The sequence below is a fragment of the Nicotiana sylvestris genome, chromosome 6, assembly GCF_000393655.2.
Source record: "Nicotiana sylvestris chromosome 6, ASM39365v2, whole genome shotgun sequence".
Lineage (NCBI taxonomy): Eukaryota > Viridiplantae > Streptophyta > Magnoliopsida > Solanales > Solanaceae > Nicotiana > Nicotiana sylvestris.
Window position 1 is genome coordinate 209076277 of NC_091062.1, and position 22057 is coordinate 209098333.

Here is a 22057-nt window from a genome sequence, read left to right on the forward strand (position 1 = left end):
CTAATCTATCATCTGTGGTTAGGACATTGTTGAAATCACCACTTATGAGCCAGGGGATTTGAGTCTACCTCCCTAGCTGTTGCGGACCATTCCATAGACTAGCCCTTTCTTGCAATTTGTTTCTAGCATACACTACAGTCAACATAATTTTGTATCCAGTCACTGGTTCCATCATTAAACAATGAATGAATTGCTCATGGACTTGAATTATGTTTACTGTCAAATATGTTTACTGAACCTTACGATAATTTTCTCTGGGATTTCTTAGTTAAATAAAATGAGACACAAAATAACTTGATTACTGGTATGAGGATCTATCAAATGTGACAAAAAGGAATAGCTAATTTAGAGAATTTGATTTTAAATTAGAAGGTAAAATAGTAAAAAATATGAAAAAAGAAAGAAAGAAAAATAGAATTTATTTAATTTAGTGAGAGAAAAGTTTTATCCTATTAACTCATTCAATGCTACATCTACTAAATTTAAATAAATATTAGAATTTAAAATATTTTATCAATAATTTTATAAATATAAATTACATATATTATATAATAATATAGTAGTACTTTATATTTTGAGAAAACTCCATCAAAATTTTAATAGCACATATTTTTATCCACTTACAAAAAAAAAATGTTTACCTCTTATAGCAAAAGTTAACACCTTATTTATTTTAAATAAATACCATTTTAAAAAATTATATTCTATAACCCTTATTGCTTTTTTTTAATATGACGAAATCAAAGTTTGTAGACATGGCTGGTTATCTTCAATCGAGGAATTTCAGAAGGAAAAATCCAAATTGCTGAAGAAAGAAGCAGAAAGCGGTAGTTTGGGCTAGCCACTAGAATTGCTTTTGGGCAATAAATTGTGTATTGTAATTTTGGGCTAGTAGATGATATAGATTTGGCCCGAATGGCTATAAATAATATTTGCTCTTATATTTTTGGGGCCTTAAATATTTAGGGCCAATAGCTTCACTTGCCTTACCGTGGAGCCGCCCTTGAAATGTCGTCCTCTTCGTCGAAAACCCTAATTCGGACGGGCGTTTCTCTGATAACCCGTTTGATGAATCAAAACTTAAGATTCTCAGCTCAAAAACCAGAAATTGCAAATCAAACCCTCACTTCTAGGCTTTTCCCATCTCTCTCCTCTCAGTCTCCGATTCCTCTTCATTTGCCTCAATCCGACGTCGATTCGTTCAAAAAGGTTTCCTCTGAAGGTTTCTTATATCCCACTGGCCTCCCTTCTCTCCCCTTTTTCCTCCCCGACGGTAAATCTCCTTTTCCCTCTTTATATTTGAATTTACAGTACGCTTTGGTGCAATGCTGGTATTTAGCTGTAAAGTTTAGGTATGTGCAATATTTATTTATTTCGTTTCGGATATTTTCAGTTGTAGCAGTTCTATCCGAAAGATGTTATTTATTTATATAATTTAAGCTCCAATACTTTATGCTCAAAAGCTACTTAAATTCAGCTAACCTGAATGGGCTCATAGTTGATTGATTGATTCTGATTTTTTTTTAAGGAGGCACATTTAGAAAATACCTTGCACTCTAGGGTGCTAATTGCTTGGGTTTAAATGCAATGACCGCATTCTGAATGTTTATGTGCGGGTTGAAGCTTGGGTTTCAACCCGGAATAAGCTAAAAGTGGGTACATTGAGTTGATTTTTAGTGGGTTGAAACAGGACGAGTTTACCAGATTTATAGTCCAACCTAGGGATGGCAAAATGGTTAAAAGAAAACGGTTAACCACCCATTTTATTCACTAAAAAATGGGTTGGATAATGAACTTTTTAAAAACGGATCAAATATGGATAAGAACCATATTATCCATTTAGAAAATAGATAACCAATGAGTCTAACTTTTACATTTGTAAAGTCTCAAATTGGGGGTTCCTCAAGTTAAAGAGACTAAGAATTCTCCCAAAAGTGATCATATGCAAGAAGTCATGGATAATATGGTTACCCATATTATCCGCCGGTTAACCTATTTTTTATCCGTATTAAATATGGGGCAGGTCGGATAATTTATCAGTTTTTTCATTACCCGTTTTCAACCCGAATCATATCCGACCCGGCCCACCCGTTTTGCCGCTCCTAGTCCAACCCATTCATGTTTATGTGTGGGTTGAAGCTTGGGTTTCAACTCCTTGTGGGTTTGCAATAATTTCTCTCTTAGACCTACAATATACTAATTTTATAACTTGAGGAATTTTTATTTATTTTCAAGGCTACAGAACTTAGAAAAAGATTGAGACTTTTGAACATTGCTAGATTGATTTCTTCCTTTTCTGAATATGCTTGGCTTTCGTCACTTTGTTATTTTTTAATGATGCTTAAAAAGTCGAATTGCTAACTACGTAATGTTTATTAAAAGAAACAGAGAGCCACTAGCAACCTAGATAAATAGTTTAGTTTTCTTTGAAATTTAGCTTAGTAATTTTCTCAAACTAGAATGGAAAAGGAGCTCTCATATTTTAAACTTGCTACTCCCCCTGTCCCATTTTATGTGAATTCTTTTCTTATTAAATTGTCCCAAAAAGAATGACACCTTCTAAATTAGAAATAACTTAACCTTAAACTTCTCATTTTATTTTTTATGATATGATTTATAGCCACAAGTCTTGCTTGATTTGGAGCACAAGTTTCAAAAGTCTTTCTTTCTTTCTTAAACTCCATACCCAATTAAATATCATCACATAATTTGGGATGGAGGGGGTATATATCTATGAGTTGCTTGCTCCTTCCTTCGACCAGTTTGGTTGTGTGAACCATCTTTGTAAAAATAACTATAATTTAATTTGTATTGTTTGTTATTTCATGTTTATTCATTTAAACCATCAGAGACTTGAATACAAAGAATCGTGGAATTAACCTGGTTTGACATGAGCTACTGTATGATTCTTACATTTATTTTCATGCAGTTGATGATTCTACGTCGAGTGGGATGCTTTTATTTCCTAAGAGAACCTACCAACCCAGCAACATCAAGCGCAAAAGGACCCATGGTTTCCTGGCTCGGTACGTTTCTCTGTCTTGCTCACTTTAGCTGCTGGACAAATGGCCACATTCTAGTGAGAGTAGCACTATGAGTATGCACCATTTTGCACTTATATTGTTCTATTTAAGCTTTGGGTCTTTGAGTTGCTGAAAGAATATGAACAGGACCACTCATTGTTTCTCTTCATGCTTCTGGATACTGTAGTAGTCGTACAACGTATACAGTACGTTCCCCTGAATTCATATATTAGGTTATGGACAGAGTATTTTACTTTTAAAACAATTCCAAATAGATGCAAGTGTAAATGAAAGAGGAGTTGGAGTCAAGGACTTCCTGTGTACCGCTAGGCTTAATATGTAGTAGTCCAGGACTCTGGCGTGCGCTCATGCTGGCAATGAATATTAGCTTGTTAGTTGCCTCCTAGGTTAGCTTACCTGATCAGCTCAGTCACTAATTTGTGCAGCTAGTTTCATTTTTCATAGTCCACTCTACTTTACAGGGAGATTTAATTGTCTACACTATTTGTTGAGTTCTGACTAACACGTATTTTAATCATTGAGCAGCAAAGCAACAAAGGGCGGCCGGAGAGTCATTGCTCGACGCATTGCAAAGGGCCGATCAAGAATAACAGCTTAGCAACTATATTTGTTGCATGGTTCGCAAGGTGTACGGATCAAGGCTAGAAGGCAAGTTTGGGGCATTTTACGGACAACTGAATAGTTTAAGTTGCGACTGTTGAAAAGAATAGGGTAAGGAGATGATGTTTTGGTGAGCCTCAAAAGTTATAACTGGAGTTTTATATTAAGGCTCCTACCTCCTATCTTTGTCCACAACTCTTCTAAGTATTTCTTTTGCAGAAATTCATTGAAGCTGGTTTCGATTCCTTAACAATATGCTCGATTTGTAATAAGGTTTTTTTCTTAACTGAACTTAATGTAGCCCATAGTGTCATATAGTGTTAGTACCACAGCCTTGGAATCCTCTCCCCTTTAGGTTACTCATAGTTAGGATCTTGATAAGACTTTTTGATTCAAGTTAAGAAACCAAGGACACCTTTTTATTTCTTTCAAAAAGCTAATGAAATAAGAGCTCTCATGGAAGAAAGTCTACCAAGGTACTCAATATCGAATAAAAATTAGGGTGTGTTTGGTATGAAGGAAAACATTTTTGGGAAAATGTTTTTCAATTTTTCATGTTTGGTTGGCTTAAATGTTTTGGAAAATATTTTTCTTCAATTGAAGGAAAATGTTTTCTTTATCAAGAGAAGGGAAAATATTTTCCAAAGCTCCTTCTCAACCTTCCCCACCGTCACCAATCTACCCCATCCCCTCTCCAAAAAAGGTTTTTTTTTTCTTTCAAATTTCAGTTTTTTCGTTACCACCCACCCTACTACCCCTCCATCCCTCCCCCCCCCTCCGCAAAAAAATATATTTTTTTGCCTTTATTTTTTTTTTTTTTTTTTTGCTATTTTAAATTTCTGTTTTTTTATTTTTCTACGCCACTCACCACTCATCACCCACCCCAATCCTCTCGCACAAAAAAAAAATTTGTAATTTAAATTTATGTTATTTTTTCGTTTTACTGCCCCCCCAGCCCCCCCCCCCCCCAGCCCGAAAAAAACTTTTTAAATATATTTTTCAGTTTTAATTTTATTATTTATCGGTTTAAAGGCTTAAAATTTTACAAATTCCAAAATTATGAGTTCGGAGGTTTACGTGTTTGGAAGTTTACGGGTTTAGAAATTATAAAGTTTACGGGTTTGAAATTCCGCGGTTCGAAAGTTAATGAAATTTGTGGGTCCGGAAGGTTGTTGGTTTGAAAGTTTATGGCTTCATGTTTATTATATCTAAATTATTTATGAATACTCTTGAGAAGTTATTTTCCTTAATTTGCGTCAAACACCGGAAAATGAATAAGATTACTACTTATTTTCCTTTCCACGGAAAACATTTTCTATTATACCAAACACACCGTAGTTGTCTCCTATTATCAAATTGTAGATCTCCTTCCCAGCCCTATCTTTTGCCAGACTAAAGTTCCTATATAGTTTAACAGCATTTGAGTACATAGCACATGTTCAAATTGATTGTAGTTCACACTTTCATAACGAACTAATTGAATATACTTTTCTTAATCCGTCAAATGTCCTTGAGATTGACGTGTGAAGAATATGCTCCCCTCTACCAAATATCCTTCTTGAGTAGTCTATTCGATGCAGAAATATGTGAAGAAGTTTAGAAGTGATTGATTATCATGTCTTTTTCCATTAATTTGATCGACACTAACATATCGTCTATGGTGTTTTATGATATGTCACTTGATGGCCACGATGGTGATGTCAAAGCGAAATTCATAAATAAGTTATCTTAATTTAAGCTATTGTAAAAGTTGCTTAAATAACAATTCATGCATTCCATTCAAGAGTTCAAGGCTGGTAAGTTGCAAATAAATAAAAAAGGCCAAATACATAGACAGACCATTAAACTTGGCCCAATTTTTCATTTTGGCACTTTAACTCAGTCTTGTTCCATTTTGTCCTTCCAACACTATTTCTTTTGTTCTACTTTAACACAAAATCTTTTATCCTAGGTAAAAATGTAGCGCGTGCAAATACCCAGCACTTATCCCCCTCCCCCCCCCTCCCCCCGCAAAAAATAAAAAAATTACTTTAAGATTAAGGCGTTTGAATCTGAATATCAAAATGTGCATTAAGATTAAAACGTCTGAATCTGAAAATTAAAATGCATATTAAGATCTGAATACTAAACGATTAACACTGTTATCAATAAAATATATATTCTATAAAATATGGTAGTTAGTGGTGGTGATTACTAACGGTGGTGCTTGTGAATGCCGATTAGAGGCATTAGTTGGTGGTTCTGAGTAGTTGCTAGTAGTTATTGAAAGTGATGTCGATTATGGTTGAGAGTGGTGGTGGTAGGTGGTAATAATTAATAACGATAGGTGGTGGTTGTGATTGAGGAAGGTGGTGGTAGGTAGTGGTTGAGTATGGTGGTGATGGTAATAGTTGATAATGGCAGGCGGTGGTAGCAATTAATAATGAATGTGAATGTTAGCATCTTAATGAAATTAAGTTTTTGTTATAGATATTAATCATACAGACGTAATATGACCCATTAAGTAGTTGTAAGGTAAAAAAAAAACTAATGATTAAGATCTGGATGATTAAAACTTAGACTTTAAAAACAAGCACATTTAATATCTAAGATCAATGATTAAGATTCATACCTTCGTTAAGTGCAAACAAATTAGGCCTTAGCTTCTTCCAATATCAGTACCTTTGAATTGGTTATAGTATGTTGTTTATGAATAGTACCTACTGTTAGATGCATAAAAGTTAAACCCGTAAATCTCTATTGAGAGTCATTATGTTCTCTATTGAGCCCTTACTTTGGAAATTCAGGAAATTATATTCAATGACTTTTAAAAATGAATGGTCTTGATTTTTTGATTCCCTTATCATATGGGCAAACTTTTACGGTCAAAAGTCAAAAGTGTTGTCCATGAAGCAAGCGAAGGCCAACACTTGTTAAAGTTAAAGTCATGTCCCTAAATAAACGGGGGTCAAAAAATCAAAAGTGGCACCGAAATGTGCTATTTGTGCAAATCACCCTTGAAAATCCAACTCGAAGCAGCGGGCTTTGCATAGCCCGAAGCCCACGTTGTTTTCTCCTTTGTAATTTAGTACTATCCACATCTCCCGAACCCAAGTTCTTCGGCTTCTCTCTTCTCCTGCAAAACGGTTTCTATTACCTGATCAGAGCCTTTCCCATGGCAGAATCTAGAGGAAATGAAGCCGCAACATCTACTTCTGGTAATGATTTCCTTTTTCCTATTATCTTCCCTATTTCTAATCCTATTCTCTATTTATTGCAAACGAAAATGGGTCTCTTGAGAAAAATAAATCATTGCAAATTAAGATGCTGACAGATTTATAATTAGAAGAAAATATATTGCAATTTTTGGGTCTATTTCATTTACCCACGTCCTATTCCCCATATATTCATGAATTACTGGATAGAATTTCGTTTTAATGTCGAGATTTTGGAAACCATTTTTTGCTCTTGCAAAATTGTTCCATTTTGAGCACATATGTGGACAGTATTCGCTTAAAAATTGAATCTTTTTACTAATCTTGCAATGTTGATGCTTAATTTCATAATTTCCAATTGATATTATTTTCCCCTTTAGTTTCAGTTGTCTGCTGGGAAATGATTTATTTTTCATGCTATTCTAACTTGTTATTTACACTTAGTATTTTTTTTTAAAGAGAAAATGACACTGTATAGACGTTCTTAAAATAATTGCCGAAAAATGTATATTTTTTGTATATATATACATATGTCTGAGACACCTAGTGGCAATGTTGTGTCTTGCTACTCTTTCGTTTTTTCATAGTGGCGGGTCTATTTACTGGCTATCGCTTTTGCTTTGCATCTATTTTCTTGTTTTCATGATGTTGTTATTTTTCCTACGGTATCTGTCGGTGATATTGATATTTTCTCTTTTCGTCTTCTTGAGCCGAGGGTCTTTCAGAAACAGCCTCTCTGCTCCCTCAGGTTAGGGGTAAGATTTACATGCACACTACCCTCCCCAGACCCCACTAGTGGGATTTCACTTGGTCGTTGTTATTGTTGTTGTATGTTATATATAAAAATTATACAATTTTTATATACTTTTTCGGCTATGAAATATAATAGTTTTTTGCGCGGGCTAAAAGTAAAAAAAACCCTATTTTTAAAGGGCTAACAAGGAAGGGGATGGTGTGTTTTAAGTTTCTTATTGCCATTTTGATCTCTCTATTGGTAGATTTGAAAGATGTAAAAGCACCAAATTTGATAGAGCGAGCAAAGGAAGAGATAGAGGCTATGATTCACCACGATAAAAAACCTCAGCATCACAAAGAAACTCATGGAACTAGTGATGACATTGATGAAAGCACCCCAGTTGATGAAGTTAAGGGGCCAAATGTATTTGAACGAGTTAAGGAAGAGATTGAGGCTGTTGTGCAAAGTATTCACCCCAAGAAATGATCCAACTCTTTTTAAATTAATTGTTCTCAGTGTTATCATATTTACTAACAATATTGGTTTCCTTGTTTCCTTCTGATGTATAATGGCTAATTGACATGTATAATAGTACTAATTTCTTGGTCTTTTCATGGAATGTGTTGCTATTTGTGACTTTTAGAAGGGTCTTTGCTGATCTTATTTTCTATATAATGACAAATGTGTCTTGGATACTACTTGTTTTTATTGTTTCGTTTTATTTTTTCTTAGTCTGAGGGTCTATCGAAAACAATGTCTCTACCTTTTCAGGATAGGGGTAAAGTTTGCGTACACACAACACTCCCTAAACCGTACTTGTGGGATTCCACTGGGTTGGTGTTGGTGTTGTTGTTGTTGACAAATGTGTCTTAAAGTTATCAATACCTTTGTACTTGTGCTGGTAGTGGGTAAGATGTGTCTGACACCTCCGTACTTGTGCTGGTAGTAGGTAGGATGTGCCTGACATAATAGTCGAAATGCGGGCAAGCTGGCCTAAAAACCACCATTATCCACACCAAAAAAAAAGTAGTCACAATATCTTCTCATGGTGAAGTATATGGGCCTACTATTAAGATCTATTTTAGTCCCCACTGCAGGAGTAGCAGTGATATGGTTGAGGATGAGATACTGCAATTTGTTCTATTGATAATGGTGAAGTCAGGGACAGGTTAGAGAGATCTAACACAAACAAATTTGCCAGCTGAAAATAATCTGGTAACTTTTATCTGTTAGTTCTACAACCCAAATATTCTAATTTGCCATTGAATTATAGTAAATGTTTTTGGAGCAACAATAAAGTTATCTGTGTTTGATCTATAGGTCACGGATTTTGAACCGTGGAAGCATTCACTAATGTTTACATTAAGGTAGGCTGTCTACATCATATTTCTTGGGATGCGATTCATCTTCGGACCATGCGCGAATATCATATTTCTTGGGATGCGATTCATCTTCGGACCATGCGCGAATACGGTATATCTTGTGCACCGAACTGTCTTTTTTTCTTGGAAGTTTACTAACAAGTGGAAATCATTTGGAGTTGGTTTATGAAGTACTGAAAAATTATGATGGTCATATGTAACCTATGGTGGTCCAGCCTAATTAGCTCTTGTTTATATTTTTCCTCTTTCTTCATGCATACTCCTGTCTTGAGCCCAAACGACAAGAGGGCAGAGAATTCTCAAAACGAGGATCCATAAAAATCAACAACAGAATATACTAAAAGAATACCATTGGGAATAGATTTGCTAAGTCGAAAATACAAATCATTATATCTTTTGTTTTATTTCTTATTGGCTTTCAGACATTAGGAGTCTTGGAGTAGCGATAAAATTGTATCAGTGTGACCTTAGGTCATAAGTTCGAGCCGTGAAAGTAGCTATTAATGCTTACATTAAGGTAGGTCGTCTACATTACTAATGCTTGCATTAAGATAGATCGTCTACATTACACCTCTTAGGAGTGCGACCATTCCCGAACCCTACGTGAACGTGGAATACCTTGTACACCGAGTTGCCCTTCTGATCTTTCTAATATTGTACCTTTATATAAGCTCCCACCAGTTTATCTCTTTCCTATAATTCGAATTAAATTTACCAAAAAAAATAAAAAATGTATCACAAACTTTTGGTTTGGCAAAGCTTATCCCTGACAAAGCTACATCATGTGGGAAGAGTCACTCTCTAGTCACTGCACCTAATCCTGTTTTGCTATAATTGGATATTTGATGAATTCAGTATTCAGATATCAGACAGTATATAAAACCTTGGCACATTCTTATCATTTAAATTCTGGACTCATTATGTCATGTTCGTGGTACCCACGTCGAATCAGATACGTAGCTTTCTGGTAAACAACCAAGAAAAAAAAATACTTTAGGCTAGCACATTAATCGGAGGCAGAGACGGATCCAGGATTTGAGACTTATGGGTTCTTATCGTAATTTCAGATTAATATGCAATAATAACTGGGTTCATAGTCAGATATTTACCAATATTTAGTGAATTTCTTAATATAAATACAGAGTTTATGCAAGAGTTACTAGGTTCCCGGGAACCCGTAGTCTATGCACAAGGTCCGCTCCTGATCGAAGGCAAATATAGGATTAAAGTTTATGGATTCTTATATCGATATTAAATTAATATACCGTAATAGCTTGGTTTATAATTAAATATTTATAAATATTTAGTGGACTTTTAATACATCTCGATAAAAGCTAAGTTCCCAATTTCCCATGCGTAATACTCTGGATCCGCCTCTAATACCAACGATGACAATAATTATTGATATTGTCAAAATATCTGTTACCTTTCAAGATTTTAAGTCAATGCATTCGATTCACTATATGTATTAGGAGTCGTTTGGTAGGATGCATTAGACAAAATAATGCTTGCATTAGCTTTGCGTATTAATAATACCTTGTTTGGTAGATATTTTGAACTTATGCATTAGTTATGCAAGCATTAGTTATACATCCTATTTGGTATTATCCTATGCATAATTAATACATAGAAAACCATGATATTAGCAATGCAATGGGTTTTAATGCATGCATTAGCTTAATTAAAGACAAAATTGTCCTTCAAAATTTATGCTTGATTAAAATATGCTAGTTATTATATTAATGCAAGTTTAAAATAATTCAAATAGTGAGAAATAAAATTACATCTCTAGTAAATAAATAAATACTTAGCATATTTTCTTTTTTATAAATAAATATTTAGTTATATTTTACAATATAGGTAGACAAATCAAATAATTTTTTTAAAACTTTTTCATATAAAAATATTTCTCAGCATATGTTTCTTTTAAAAAGTTAGAGTGATGGACTGGTTTTGAGGGTATTTTTGTAAACAAGCAATTCTTTTAGAAATTGTGCAATGCTTTAATACATCAAACCAAACAATGGATAAGAAATATGTCAACATAACTAATATCAGCATAACTAATTCAAATATAACTAATACCAGCATTATTAATACACCATATTTAGCATTATTCTTATGCACCCTACCAAACGACCCCTTACAGTAGATTATACTGCTTCCCTCATTGTGGCTTGTTTTCTAATAAGGAATTTACTTATGTACACTGACAACAATGAACAAGATGAATCATACCTTTAATATTTTTCAAATAGGAGAAAGTTATTACTATAAAAAAGAAAGTATATGTTCCTTCTTTTTATTTTTTATTTTAATTTTTGGTTTGAATCATGAATTTAAAAACAGGCTACAATATCGGGAAGTCCCTTGGCGAAATTGAGCTCTACACAACTTAATTTCAATCTCTTATAGAATGATAAAATTAAACTTCACTTTTATTGGGACAAGCGAGCTCAAAGATACTTTTGACATAATGTAATATTGTGCTATGTACAAACACTAGCTTAATAATGTAATATTGTTCGTTTGGGTTAAACTTGCACGATTTCCCCAAAAGACCTCACATTATTAAGCTAGCGTTTGTACATAAACTTGGTTGAAACTTGAAAAGATGACTTTTTGAAGATGAGATGAAAAATGATTTTGAAAGTTAAAATTGTGTTTGGACATGCATTTTACTTGAAAATAATTTGAAGTTTTGCGAGTAAAAAGCTTCAAAAACTATTCTAGAGCTATTTTTGAGATTTGAAGATTCTGTTTTCAAAATCTACCAAAAAATGGTTTAACAAACAAATATTTGAAAACAAACTTTGAAAAAAAAACTCCTAAATTTCATGGCCAAATGGGAGCTAAGAGATTCCTACATCTTACATCTAGGCTCCCAATTTTTGCAGCTACCATGTGAAACTTTGTTCGCACACTCAATACTTTAATTAATTTTTCGATTAGTTTAGGACAATAGGGCATATATTTAAAAGGTTGAGTCAGAATTTGAAGTTTATAGATTTTAAACGGATTAAACTTTAAGGGTATCTGGATTGGCTTATTTAAAGTGTTTATTAGTTTTTAAGCACTTTTTTTAATTTTTGTGGTGTTTGACAATGCTAAAAAGAAATTAAAACACTTACTTTTAGATATGAAAAAAAAATACAAAAATAAGCCAAAAATCATAAGTTAAATATTGTCAACTTATGGCTTTTGACTTTTTGTTTGTAAGTTAGTAATTACTTTTTAAAAGTCAATCCAAACACTTCTTATTATACTATTCGTTTTAGTAATTGGGTCTACTGCAGCTCCCCCCTGCTAAATTTAACATACGCCTGCTCTGCACAGGCTAAAAGTGGCTACGAGAAAAAAGAGGGAGAAATTCAAAAATAGCCAGATTTATAAGTGATCATTCAAAAATAATTACAGTTTCAAAAGTAATCAAAATTTAGCCACTTTTCATGTAAAGATAAATCTGAATGAAAACACTGTTCAAAATCCGGAAAATACTCCAGCATAATATACTGGAGTTCCAATATAATATATCGGTCCAGTATAATATGCTAGAAGTTCATACATAAGTGTTCCATATGTTGGAAGTTTATATACAGGTGCACCGATCTCCAGTATATTATGTTGGACCGATTCCTATTGCGGCAAAATAATGACTATTTTTCAATGACTTTGTAAATATTAACTATTTTTGAATGACCAGTCCGAAAACTGGTTAGTTCGTGCTATTTTAACGAAAAAAAGAAGAATGTAGTCTATAAAGTAAGAATCACGTCCGAAACATTGTCCAATATGTACTAGGAATATCAATACGTGGAAAAGTTAAAAAAGCGTAGGAAAGTCTATCAAATAAAAAGCCAAATTAACCTTTAATTTATGCGTTAAATCTTACCGAGTAAGTCATTAGGAAGTTTCTCTTTTCCTTTTGGAAAAAGATTTCTTTGCCATTTCATCTTTTCAAGAAGAGAGATATAATAATGAAGGTGGCATGGGAAAGAATGACTCTGCCAATATATTCATATTTTTCTGAAATTCTAGTATGGCGTATAAGGAATATCTATGACAACTAATTAAATTACATCGAGTTGGGATTAGTTTTTTTTGGTTTTTCATTTGGTGTTCGGTATTTGTATTGGAGCCCGACTATATCAGGATTAGCGCCGGGTAAGACCCCATTCGGGAGGTAGCGCTCCCCACCAAGGATTTTTCTATATCCAGGACGACTCAAACTCGAGACCTCTGGTTAAGGGAGATCCACTGCACCACATCCTTTGATGATGGGATTAGCTTCATTACTTGATGCCATACTAGATAACAAAAGAGATACTAGTGGACTCTACACCTCAAAAAGCTGCACCAAACTTCAAAAATAGCAAAAATAGTACCTCCAGATGTGAGTTCGTGTTAAATTCTTTATTGACGGTTTCTGTTAAATCTAACAATTAAAATTTATTAAATATCTGATAATGAATAAAAAGTACTTAATTTTGGCAAACTAAGGGACCAAAAACCACTCATGAGTATATTTAAGGGACTATTTTGAACCTACGTACAAACATAAGGAACTAATTTTGTCATTTTATCTATCTTTACCTACCTATAGAGATCAAGATCAATTCAACCCAAAAAAGGGTATGAATTAAGGTCTTCACACCTTCTACTTGGAATAAAATGTAACCATGTTATGCACCTCCTCATCTTGCCTACAAAGCAAAGAACAACATGAATCATACCCTAAATATTTTTCAAATTGGAGAAAGCTATCACTACAAATAAGAAAGTATACAACGACAACGACCCAGTATAATTCCACAAGTGGGGTCTGGGGAGGGTAATATGTACGCAGACCTTACCCCTACCCCGAAGGGTAGAGAGACAAATAAGAAAGTATACTTTTCTTTTTCTTTTTTTTTTTTCAAAATTTTGTTTTGGTTTGACCTATGAATTTAAAAACATAGGGAAGACCCTTGGCGAGATTGAACTCATATTTCATATTTAGATGTGAGTGAAGTTGCTACTATCATTAATTTGCAATTTCAGTATTCTCTTTAAACAATAAAAATAAATAATGAATAAAACCATGCTTTTACAGTCATCTAGTTCAGGAGAATATGACCCTAAATTTAGTACGTATATGCAGAAAATTTTATTTTGTGTCTCATACAACTGACACTAGTTGTATGAGGCAACTTTTTTGTCTTACGATTTTGTGGACCCAGATTTCTGTGGACCCAAAAGTGTAAGATTGGGGTCCACAAATTTGTGAGACAAAAAGGAGCCTTATACAACTAGTGTAAGTTGTATCCTTATACAATTAGTATAAGTTGTATGAAATACAAAATAAAACTTCCTCCGTATATGCCTACTTTTTACAAACTCATAGTGGTAACTACAAGCAATGAGAAAGAATCTAAAAGTAACAATCACATCCTAAACACTACCCAATACTAGAAAATATAGGCGGGCGTTTGGACATAAGAATTGTAAAATTCCACAAAAAAAATTAACTGAAAATGGTATTGAAAAATTAGAGTTGTATTTGAACATGAATATAATCATGGGTTGTTTTTGAAGTTTTATGAGTGATCTAAGTAAATTTGAAAAACAGTTTTTTGGAGTTTTTTAAATTTTCGAAAAATTCCAAATTTGATTTTTAAGTGGAAATTCGAAATTTTATGCCAAACACTAATTTCGAAAAAAAATAAAATTCTATGAAAAAAAGCCAAAAAATTCTTATATCCAAACGGGCTCTAGGAATCTCACTACGTAGGAAAGTCACTCTTAAGTAAAAAAAGTCAAATTAAACTTTATGCTTTAAATTTTACCCGAGTACGTCATTAGGAAGCTTCCTCTTTAAATTTTGGAAAAGGTTACTTTGCCACTTGTTCTTTTCAAGAAGAGAATTTTGCAAATGTATAATAATGGATATGCAGTGACGGAATTAGAATTTTCGTTAAGAGCTATTAAAATATAAAAAATTAAATATATCAGAAAATTAAGGGAAGTCAATACATAATATATATGTGTACACTACTAGAAATTCGGCAAAAACTGACTAACTTTGGTCGGTTTTCTTTGGAACAAAAATGCGGGAAACTATTTTTGAGTCCAGCAAAATTTATTTTTTAAGAAACCGACCAACTTTGGTATGTTTTTGCAATTAAAATAAATAAAAATTAATATTAAAAAAACCGACCAACTTTGGTCGGTAAATTCGGCCGATCATTTTAAAAACCCGACCAACTTTGATCGGTAATTTTATTTTTTAATAAAACCGACCAACTTTGGTCGGTTATTTTCGTGCGAAAATACAATTAAAGAGTATAAATAAAACATAAGACAATCTTAAAATAAAACACACCAATGGTCTAGTGGTAGAATAGTATCCTGCCATAGTACATACCTCGGTTCGATTCCTAGATGATGAATCTTTTGATTACATAATTAAAATACCAACCAACTTTGGTCGGGTTTTTTTTTGCAATATTTTTTTAAAATTTAATTGACCGACCAACGTTGGTTGGTAATTTCCGACCAACTTTGGTCGGTATATTAAAACGACCATCAAAATATCGTCCAAGCGTATTTGGTCGCGTTTTGGTCGGTAATTGACCATAACCAACCAAAGTTAGTCGGTTTTTTGGTCGGTATTTACCGAATTTCTAGTACTGGTATGTGTGTGCGTGTATATATATATATATATATATATATATATATATATATATATATATATATATATATATATATATATATATATCTTTTTTTTACCTATCCATACAGTGTATTTTTCCCGCTAATTTAACACCACTTCCTATAAGGTAGCTCCGCCACCGTGGATGTGGCATGGAAAAGAATGACACTACCAAGATATATGTTGTTGAAAAATTCCCGCATGACGTATATAACGAAGAAAAAAAAGAAGCAAATCAAAATCCAGAAAGGAGAGGGACTACGTATCTCAAATATTCCTTTTAAGTAAATTATTATTGGTTTTTTTTTGTTGCTTAAAGACCGTATTTTGTACTTTTGAATCAAATAATTGTACAAAGACACTTCTTTATTTGATGGAAATTGGGAATACGTGAATTATATTGTGAGTTTCAATTGTCAGGAAGAAACAAATAAATAAAAGGATAAAAAGAATGAGAAAACAGAGGTGGTAATTTTTTTTCAGAGAGGCATTTGACTAACATACTGAGTTATTTAAGGGGTCGTTTGGTAGGAGTCATTAGAAAAAATAATGCAAGCATTAGCTTTATGCATTACTAATACCTTGTTTGGTACCTTTTTTCAATTTGTGTATAACTAATACTTGTATTAGTTATATATCATACTCGGCATTATTCTATGCATAAGTAATGCATAGAAAGACATAGCATTAGTAATACCAAGGCTTTAATGCATGCATTAGCATGGTTAAAGATAAAATTGTCCTTAAAGTCCCTTAAAACTAGAGAAAATGGAGGGCATTTTTGTAAGCAACTATTTTTAAAAAAAATTATGCAATGCATTATAATTTTAATACACCACACCAAATAATAGATAAGAAATAATATTTGCATAACTAATGCTTGCATTACTAATACATGCATTACTAATACACATTATTCCGTACTATTCTTATACACCCTAACAAACGACCCCTAAGAATGAGAAGGTCGAAAGACAAAAATTCCATATTTTTAATGCGATGATTGTTATTTTTTAAAACTTGAAAATAGAAATAATGCTAATATCTCTCTATATATATAGATTAATATTATTGGAGTAATAGCTTATTTGGCCAAGCATAAAAATCAGCTTATTTTGAGAAGTGTTTTTGAAAAAAGTACTTTTGGAGAGAAGCAGTTTGTGTTTGGCTAATCACTTTGAAAATCACTTTTAAGCAGTAATTTGTGTTTGGCCAAGCTTTTCAAAAAGTACTTTTAAGTATCAAATTACGAATAAGGACATGAATAGATTTGCTTAATAGTTAATATTATTAGTAAATAAATAATCTCAAAATTTTGTTATTACAGATAATAATTCAATCTTTTTATTTTATTTAAAATAGGAAAATAAAATTAAAAAGTACTTAATTCTTTTAATATAAGTTAAATATTAAAATTCATTCAACAAATATAAAAGCATTCACCCCTAAAATCACTATAAATTAGAAAGCTATCTTAAAAATAAGAAGAAATACTTATACATTAATATCCTAAGTATTAGGTTTAACGATTATTTTGGTATATATTATATTTGTTAAGGGTACTTTAGATAAGAAGAAACGTCAAAACTGCTTATGTTTCTGCTTTTGGGAATAAACTATTTTTTTCAACCTCTCAGAAATTGCTTCTACTTCTTCCCAAAAACACCCCCCCCCAAAAAAAAAAAGCTATGTCAAACACCTCAAGTTAGAAAAAAAAAAAGTACTTTTGGCCGGTTGAGAAGCTTGACCAAACTATAAGTACAAATGTGCTGACTTACTTGCTTCTCCACTCTTAGAGGGTGTTTGGATTGGCTTTTAAGCTGGTCAAATCAGCTTTTAAGCTCTTTTTAACTTTTTTAAGTGTTTGGTAAAGTCAAAAAGTGCTTAAAATAAGTTAAAAACTGTTTAAAATAAGCCAAAAGCAATAAGCTGGACAATCCCAACTAATTATTGTTTTTTAACTTAAAAGCTATTTCAGCTGAAAAATCACGTTTTTTAAGTCAATCCAAACGAGCTCTTATTCAGACCCTACTGGTGCTAATTATTAATGTTATTGCTCAACAGGCCAAGTCTCCTAACAAGTACAAATATCTAATCTACACTAAGGTTTGTCCTATTAATTTCTATTTGACATTAATACATAGAGTTCCAAATGATGGCCTATTCTAAATTCTAGTTTTTGAGCTTTTTATTACTTTTTAATAAGCCAGCAGTTTGCCTAATTAGTTTTCTTCCTAATCGTTCATAATTAAATTTAGGTGTCTAATCGACAAATCATGGTCCTCTTTCTCGAAATATTAACAACCTAACCATGCAAAAACCTTTTGTTTTGCAGATTTTTGGGAAAGGGTAAGGGATTTCTGTGTAGAAATAAATACGAAGATTTAGGTGAATGTTGAATGTAATACAATATACAAATTTAATTTTTCCGTTCTAAAATTATATTCGATCCAATGATACTATTTTCCCATAAATTAAGGACCAGTTTGGCAAGGGGCCGAGCCATCAGTGAGATACCACTCTGGAAGAGTTAGAATTCTAACCTTGTGCCAGTTTGGCAATGAGCTTTGCCAAAATAAATTTGGGATTTATTTGGCAAACTCATGTTTGGTCATAAGTTTTGCCCCATGTTTTGGCAAAATCCCAAATCCCAAAATTACCTAAATTGCTGATTTTGGGCATTATGTACGTGTTTTTTCCAAAATAAAGTTGAGAAATATGTTTTGAAAACGTACGTCCAAACACATTTTCATTTTCAAACCAAACTTCACCAAAATCAGATTTTTTCAAAATAAATTTGGGAATCTATGACCAAACGCTAAGATACAAAATTTCTAGAAATTTGCTTTCTAAAACCTTTTTTTTTTCAAAAGAAGAATGGAACCATTATCAAGGAACTGATCAACCTGCATTTTGATGTAGAAATGCATATATGGTCCCAGCCCACATGGTGATTGATATTTTTTTCTAATTTCCACCAAGATAAGTGTCAATTCTTTGTGACTTTTATATGGGATAGGACAATTAAACAACTAAAGTACCATTCCCATTTTCCACCGTAACGTATTAATCACGTTTAGATTTTTTTATAAATTTAGAAAATGAAAACTCATACTCCCTCCGTTCCGATTTATTTGAACCTGTTTGATTGAGCACGAAATTTAAGAAAACATGAAGACTATTAGAATTTATGGTCCTAAGCAAGTTAAAAACGGGTCCAGAGTATTTGTGTGATTATAAAAGCTTCTCATTAAGGGGTCGTTTGGTATGAGGTATAAGAAGGTATAGGGGTGGTATAAAAATTTATATCACATTAATACTCTGTTTGGTTAGCAAATCAGGTATAAGTTATCCTGGTATTAATTTTAACACTGGGATAACTTATACCTTATAGAAGGTGGGGTAATTAGCACCGATATAACTTATACCTTCTTCTTAGAAATTATGCAATTGTCATTCTTAATACAACATACCAAACAATGAATAAACAATAATCCGAGCATAACTTATCCCAATATAACTTATACAAGCATAATTTATACCGGTATAAATCGTATTCCAAACGACCCCTAAGGATAAAATTGTAAATTTAAGTTAAATTATTTCCAAATTTAAAAATTGATCATTCTTTTTGGAAATAACCTAAAATGAAATAGGTTAGGAATAAAGGGAGTAACAAAAAGTCAAAGATGGAATTAGTGCGGACCCTTGTTTAGAAATTGGAACCAGAAATTGACTCATAAAAAAGAAAAAAGAAACAAACAAAAAAAAAAGATAAAAGAGAGACGTGCATAAACAAATACTTTATGTAGTGAAAATTATGAATTATGTGATCTTTCCAATCAATTCCTAATAAATAATCATTTTAATTAAATGGATAGGTTTTCGCATGTTTGATTTTGATGTAGAGGAGTGGGAGGCCTCACCTGTAGGTCCCAAACTTAAACTCTGCCAACAACCTTATTAATAACGTTTTTTTGGTTTCTCATTCGGTATTCGGTACCCGCGTTGGAGCTCGACTATATCCGAATTCGTGTCGGGTAAGGCCTCATTCAGAGGGTAGCGCTTTCTACCAAGGATTTTTCCATACTCAGAGCTCGAACTCGAAACCTCTGGTTAAAGGAGGAGCAGCCCTATCCACTGCACCCTATTAATAACGTTGCAATATTAAATAGTACAACTAATAGAGAAAAATTACAGGAAAAAAATAAAGAAATTGCTTAAGTACTCTTTATGATATAAATATTTGTGATTGGGCAACCAGAGTTTGCTGAATATTTGACGTTTATAATTAAAAAACCATTTATTACATGTTCTCAAATCTTACTTTTTGTTTTTTAGTAGATTGTTAATTAAGTGATATACTAATTAAATAAATAAACAACAGAGCGAGTATAATTTTATTTGAAATTGCACTAGTCAAACTCTTTTATTTATGCAAATATATTATTATATAAAATACTTTCACTAAACATTTAAATTTATTGAGTTATAATTGAGTTAGAAGAGTACTATGTTTGACTAGAAGTATTAGATGACAAATGACAGCTCATTAAAAATATAAGATTGCGATTTATGTTGCAAAACGTATTACAATTAATCTTAAAAATTAGGTAGGATTCTAAACCTTATTAATTAATATCGAAGAGATCTACTTCTTTGTTTTTATGTTTCCACCCACAACTCCATATTTTGCCTTGGCGTAACTGGTAAAGTTGTTGTCATGTGACCAGAAGGTCAGGGGTTCAAGCCGTGAAAATAGCCTCTTGCAAAAATGCAATGTAAGGCTGCGTACAACAAACCCTTGTGGTCCGGCCCTTTCCCGGACCTCCCACATAGCGGGAGCTTATTTCTGCAAGGTAAGGCTGCGTACAACAAACCCTTGTGGTCCGGCCCTTTTCCGGACTCCCACATAGCGGGAGCTTAGTGCATCGGACTGCCCCTTTTTTTTTTACCCACAACTCCATATTTCACAGGAAAATATAGAAATACCATGTGAAAATAAGAAAAGAAAACCGAAAATTAGACTCGCTTGTGAAATGAATGCAAGCACAATGTAGAACTAGCACCAAACTTGCAGTTTGATTTACGGATAAAGTTAGGTAGGAATTATAATACATAAATAATAATTTTAAAAAATCAGTATAAGATATTTTAATGAATATATATTTTTTCCGGATATTCCGTTAATTGTGTTAAAAATAAGATACGATTTATAATATAAAAGTTCATACTTTATCTTTATTTTAACTAAATAAAAAATAGAAAGATGGAATTAAGATTCTTTTTTCCTCGTAAAACTAATTCCCTATAAAATTATTAAATTCGATATAAAATAATACTACCAAAATTATATTCCTTCCGTTCTAATTTATGTGAATCTGTTTGACTGAGCATGAAGTTTAAGAAAAAATGAAGACTTTTGGAATTTGTGGTCCTAAACAAGTCAAAAAGGGGCTCAGAGTATTTGTGTGGTTATAAAAACTTCTCATTAATGGCAGAATTGTAAGTTTAAGCTAAATTGTTACCAAATTTAGAAAGAGATCATTCTTTTTTGAACGAACCAAAAAGGAAATATTATAACATTACATCAATATTGCTTATATTGGAAATAAAATGCCATATAGACAAAATAGGAAAAGAAACGAAAGAAGAAAACGTTGGAGTTGTTTGTGTTATGGGCACAAAAAAGGAAATAGCCAAAAATTTAAAAAAAAATAAAAAAAATGACTGCAGGCTCTGATTAATAGACTCATGTGGACCATCTTGTCAGAAAAACCAATCATCTTCGACGTTTTAGTTAGTGCCACGTATTACAAAGTGGGACCTACCCCATTCAAAATACCCCTACGCCTGTTTGGTTCCTCCGTAAATTAATTCAAGTAGGAGTGATGAAATTATACATTTTCCGAGAATAATAATGAGAAATAAATGGGAGGTTTTTCTAATTACTCTCTTCTCGTTCACTTTTATTTGTCCATTATACACTTTGCACACCCCTTAAAAAATAATGAATGAAGGACATAATTTACCATGATACTCATACTAATTGATGCATATTTTTAATGAATTTAAGAAAATGATTTGAAATGAGTAATTAATACTGTAGGTATAACAACAACAACAACAACTCAGTATAATCCCACTTAGTGGGGTCTGGGGTGGGTAGTGTGTACGCAGACCTTACCCCTACCTTTGGATATAGAGGTTGTTTCCAAATAGACCCCCGACATTCTTTCGTCCAAGAATTGTAGGTATAACAAGAAAAAGAAAATTATCTTCTCTTGATATGTTAAAAGTGACAAGTAAAAGTGAAAATTTATTTTTAAAATATCGAATAAATAAAAGTGAACGGAAAGAGTATAATTTTTTCCTAGCGTCAGGAAGATTTGACTTTTGAGTAAAAAAAA

At 32.6% G+C, this 22057-nt stretch overlaps 2 protein-coding genes across 3 annotated transcripts; both read left to right on the forward strand.

The window, feature by feature from the left end:
• The first annotated feature begins 906 nt into the window (after positions 1-906).
• Positions 907-3975, forward strand: LOC104244506 (uncharacterized). The gene is made up of 3 exons (XM_009799941.2): positions 907-1273; positions 2930-3026; positions 3570-3975. Exons 1-3 carry the CDS (start codon positions 1009-1011, stop codon positions 3640-3642), a joined length of 435 nt encoding a protein of 144 aa, XP_009798243.1. The 5' UTR covers positions 907-1008; the 3' UTR covers positions 3643-3975.
• A 2651-nt stretch (positions 3976-6626) lies between these two features.
• On the forward strand, positions 6627-8188 carry LOC104244507 (uncharacterized). Of its 2 annotated transcripts, XM_009799942.2 has the most exons (3): positions 6645-6841; positions 7549-7593; positions 7837-8188. In XM_009799942.2, the coding sequence occupies exons 1-3, from the start codon at positions 6799-6801 to the stop codon at positions 8058-8060; spliced, it is 312 nt and encodes a 103-aa protein (XP_009798244.1). In that variant the 5' UTR covers positions 6645-6798; the 3' UTR covers positions 8061-8188. The 2 variants fall into 2 exon arrangements, with proteins under 2 accessions (XP_009798245.1, XP_009798244.1); XM_009799943.2 differs by lacking the exon at positions 7549-7593 and having other exon boundaries at positions 6627-6841.
• The last annotated feature ends 13869 nt before the right edge of the window (positions 8189-22057 follow it).

What these genes read in the sequence shown, in the direction of transcription:
- LOC104244507 (XM_009799942.2), top strand. Translation starts at nt 6,799, where the DNA reads ATGGCAGAATCTAGAGGAAATGAAGCCGCAACATCTACTTCTG. An exon ending in AGCCGCAACATCTACTTCTG is followed by an intron (nt 6,842 to 7,548) that starts GTAATGATTTCC and finishes CGTCTTCTTGAG; the next exon opens with CCGAGGGTCTTTCAGAAACA. An exon ending in TCTGCTCCCTCAGGTTAGGG is followed by an intron (nt 7,594 to 7,836) that starts GTAAGATTTACA and finishes CTCTATTGGTAG; the next exon opens with ATTTGAAAGATGTAAAAGCA.
- LOC104244506 (XM_009799941.2), top strand. Translation starts at nt 1,009, where the DNA reads ATGTCGTCCTCTTCGTCGAAAACCCTAATTCGGACGGGCGTTTCTCTG. An exon ending in CCCCTTTTTCCTCCCCGACG is followed by an intron (nt 1,274 to 2,929) that starts GTAAATCTCCTT and finishes ATTTTCATGCAG; the next exon opens with TTGATGATTCTACGTCGAGT. An exon ending in ACCCATGGTTTCCTGGCTCG is followed by an intron (nt 3,027 to 3,569) that starts GTACGTTTCTCT and finishes ATCATTGAGCAG; the next exon opens with CAAAGCAACAAAGGGCGGCC.